This window comes from Gadus morhua, chromosome 8 (assembly GCF_902167405.1).
Source record: "Gadus morhua chromosome 8, gadMor3.0, whole genome shotgun sequence".
In the NCBI taxonomy this organism is placed as follows: Eukaryota; Metazoa; Chordata; class Actinopteri; order Gadiformes; family Gadidae; genus Gadus; species Gadus morhua.
The window spans coordinates 18093681-18096253 of NC_044055.1; the positions used below are offsets into that span (position 1 = coordinate 18093681).

Consider the following 2573-nt stretch of genomic DNA (forward strand, 5'->3'; position numbering starts at 1 on the left):
GGGGCTGGGAGGCGGAAGACACGCCCACAGTCCACCTGTGACATCTGGAACAGTGTGATGAAATCGTCAGACCAGATAATGCATTAGTTCACTGTCCGGCCAACATGAAACGCTGAAATATGCCCCTGCTACGCTGCCGCCTATATTTAAAATTCCATAAATATTTTCCACCCATTTCCATTTAACTGTCTGGAAGTTGTTCCAGCGAATCCTATGAAATAAACACTTCGCAGGAATTGCAATGACATTCCTGGAGATACGGTAGCTAAACTTAACCGCACAAAAAAAGAATGTAGGCCTATTTGTGTACAAAAATATCAATAAGATACTAATTTAACCTCCTCTGAAATATAACCCCCCCCCCCCCCCCCCCCCCCCCTCTCTCTCTCTCTCTCTCTCTCTCTCTCTCTCTCTCTCTCTCTCTCTCTCTCTCTCTCTCTCTCTCTCTCTCTCTCTCTCTCTCTCTCTCTCTCTCTCTCTCTCTCTCTATTCCCCTCCTCGCTCTCTCTCTCTTCCCCCCCTCTCTCTCTCTCTCTTCCCCCCCTCTCTCTCTTTCTCTCTCTCTCTCTCTCTCCCCCCCCCCCCTTTCTCCCCCCCCGCGCTCTCTCTCTGAGCTCCCTCCTTCCTCTCTGCTACCCTGCTCTACCCATCTGTATCTCTCCCTCTGCCTCCTCCCCATTTCACCAAGCAGCAGAGGGACAGCAGCACTGGTGAGCAGCGCTTCGTGTCAACCTGAACCAGCCGTAGCCAAGGAGCTGAGGAGGGGGGGAACAACACACACACACACACACACACACACACTCAGTTGCACACACTCTTTTGAGCAGAACCCTTGTGAGCACGGATCCCACGGACTTGTCACTGCGGGGTAGGCACGCCACAGAGCTATATTCTCCACCGCACGGCGTCAGAACAGGAGCTGGCGCTATTTTCTGCATGCTTTGAGTTATACTTACTCTTTTGTGAGGTGCTTCAACGAATCTCACCCTTAACGTGTCGTTCCTTTGCTTTTAGGGTGTGAGGCGGAAATATTGAACGTTGACAACTGTTGGGGGCTGAGTCCCTGACGCGTTGGGGGGGGGGGAATCGGTGAACCGGCCGGCGAAGCAGCGTGATCCAAGTCGCTCGGGACCAGAGTCCGGCCGTGCAGCCTGTTGTGAGCTCAGCGGAACAGACACGGGACCTCCGCTCCACACACACACACACACGCGCGCTCAGAGCGGGGTAGTACGAGACACACCGAGAACGTACAAAACAATAAAACAACATCTTGTAAAGGATCCTCAACGACTCTTTAAACAAAGCTACTCTAGCTTCGGGAGCGGAACAGAACAGGAGGGACCCCCTCCTCCCTAACAGATAATCAGGACTTTACGATCGACCCCTTCACTTAGGATTTCCACTTGACCGGTTGACAGCTGATCCACGCTCCACATCTGTCCGGGATGGATTCCTTCTTCTTCATCGCAACTGGGATGTTGTGCTTATTGACGGCGTCTGGGGACAGAGGCATCGGCAAAGCCCGCAGCTGCTCGGATATCAGACATTTTTACAGCGGGAAAGGATTTCATCTGGACGATGTCCCCCAGTCGGAGATATCAGGTGAGCTGTGAAGTTGCCCCGAAGGTCTTCCTAATGGCTGGTCCACTATAACCTGCCCCTTATGTCGCACCTGTAGTCTCGCCTGGTACACAATCGTGGTTCGTTTTTTGAAGTTTATAGGGCCTTCTCAATAGATGGAGTTCATTATTTTTTGTGCGCTTTGTGTTGATCGCACTTTGTGTCCTCTGCTCAATGTCACGGATCTCCATGTGTGGGGTTACAGGGTGCATGTACCGCTAAATGCGTGTCTGACAAACAGGTACACGGTTTTCTTTGTTGTAGGCTGCAACTAGGCCTAGGCTATATCAATCCGGTAAAACCTTCACATTTTAGTTTATTTAACCCTATCCTGCTCCTAAGCACCTTAAACAACCCGTCCTCTTTACCCAGCCGTTCAGTGCCTCCTCTGTTTCCAAGGACTTGTTCCTTGAAATTACCAGTAGGTCATTTGACCGCATGTCGTAACCGCGCAGATATGATGTTGCACACGGTCATGGTTTGGTGTCCCGGACCTCTTCTCATTGACACGGTCACAAGCCCGTGTGCTGTTCACAGGATTACATGTGTGGCTTTCTGCTGCTGTCGCGCACGCACACACACACACACACACACACACACACACGCACGCACGCACGCACACACACACACACACACACACACACACACACACACACACACACACACACACACACACACACACACACACACACACACACACACACACACACACACACACACACACACACACACAGTCTTTTGTGCGTTGGCTGTACTGGACAGTTACTGTACAAGCATGACGCATAGGCATAGCATCTTGAACGTTATCTCATGCACCATATGTGTTTTATGTTTCTGTTGTGTTTGATTTTCACTTAGATATAGAATTAATCAGAATATTATTATTATGTCATATTCTGTATGGTAATGTTAATAACTTGGTAGCTAAATATATGTCCTAACATTTCCTATAT

At 49.9% G+C, this 2573-nt stretch overlaps 1 protein-coding gene across 3 annotated transcripts in view; it reads left to right on the forward strand.

The window, feature by feature from the left end:
• The first annotated feature begins 646 nt into the window (after nt 1–646).
• Nucleotides 647–2573, forward strand: part of gpc1b (glypican 1b) — a 64617-nt gene continuing 62690 nt past the window's right edge. Inside the window, exons 1-2 of one of the 3 annotated variants that reach the window (XM_030363694.1) lie at nt 647–710; nt 1015–1602. In XM_030363694.1, coding sequence (XP_030219554.1) covers nt 1446–1602 — 157 coding nt within the window. In that variant the 5' untranslated portion in view covers nt 647–710; nt 1015–1445. Of the gene's footprint in view, nt 1603–2573 lie in introns of all 3 variants that reach the window. The other 2 variants (XM_030363693.1, XM_030363692.1) reach the window with 2 other exon arrangements.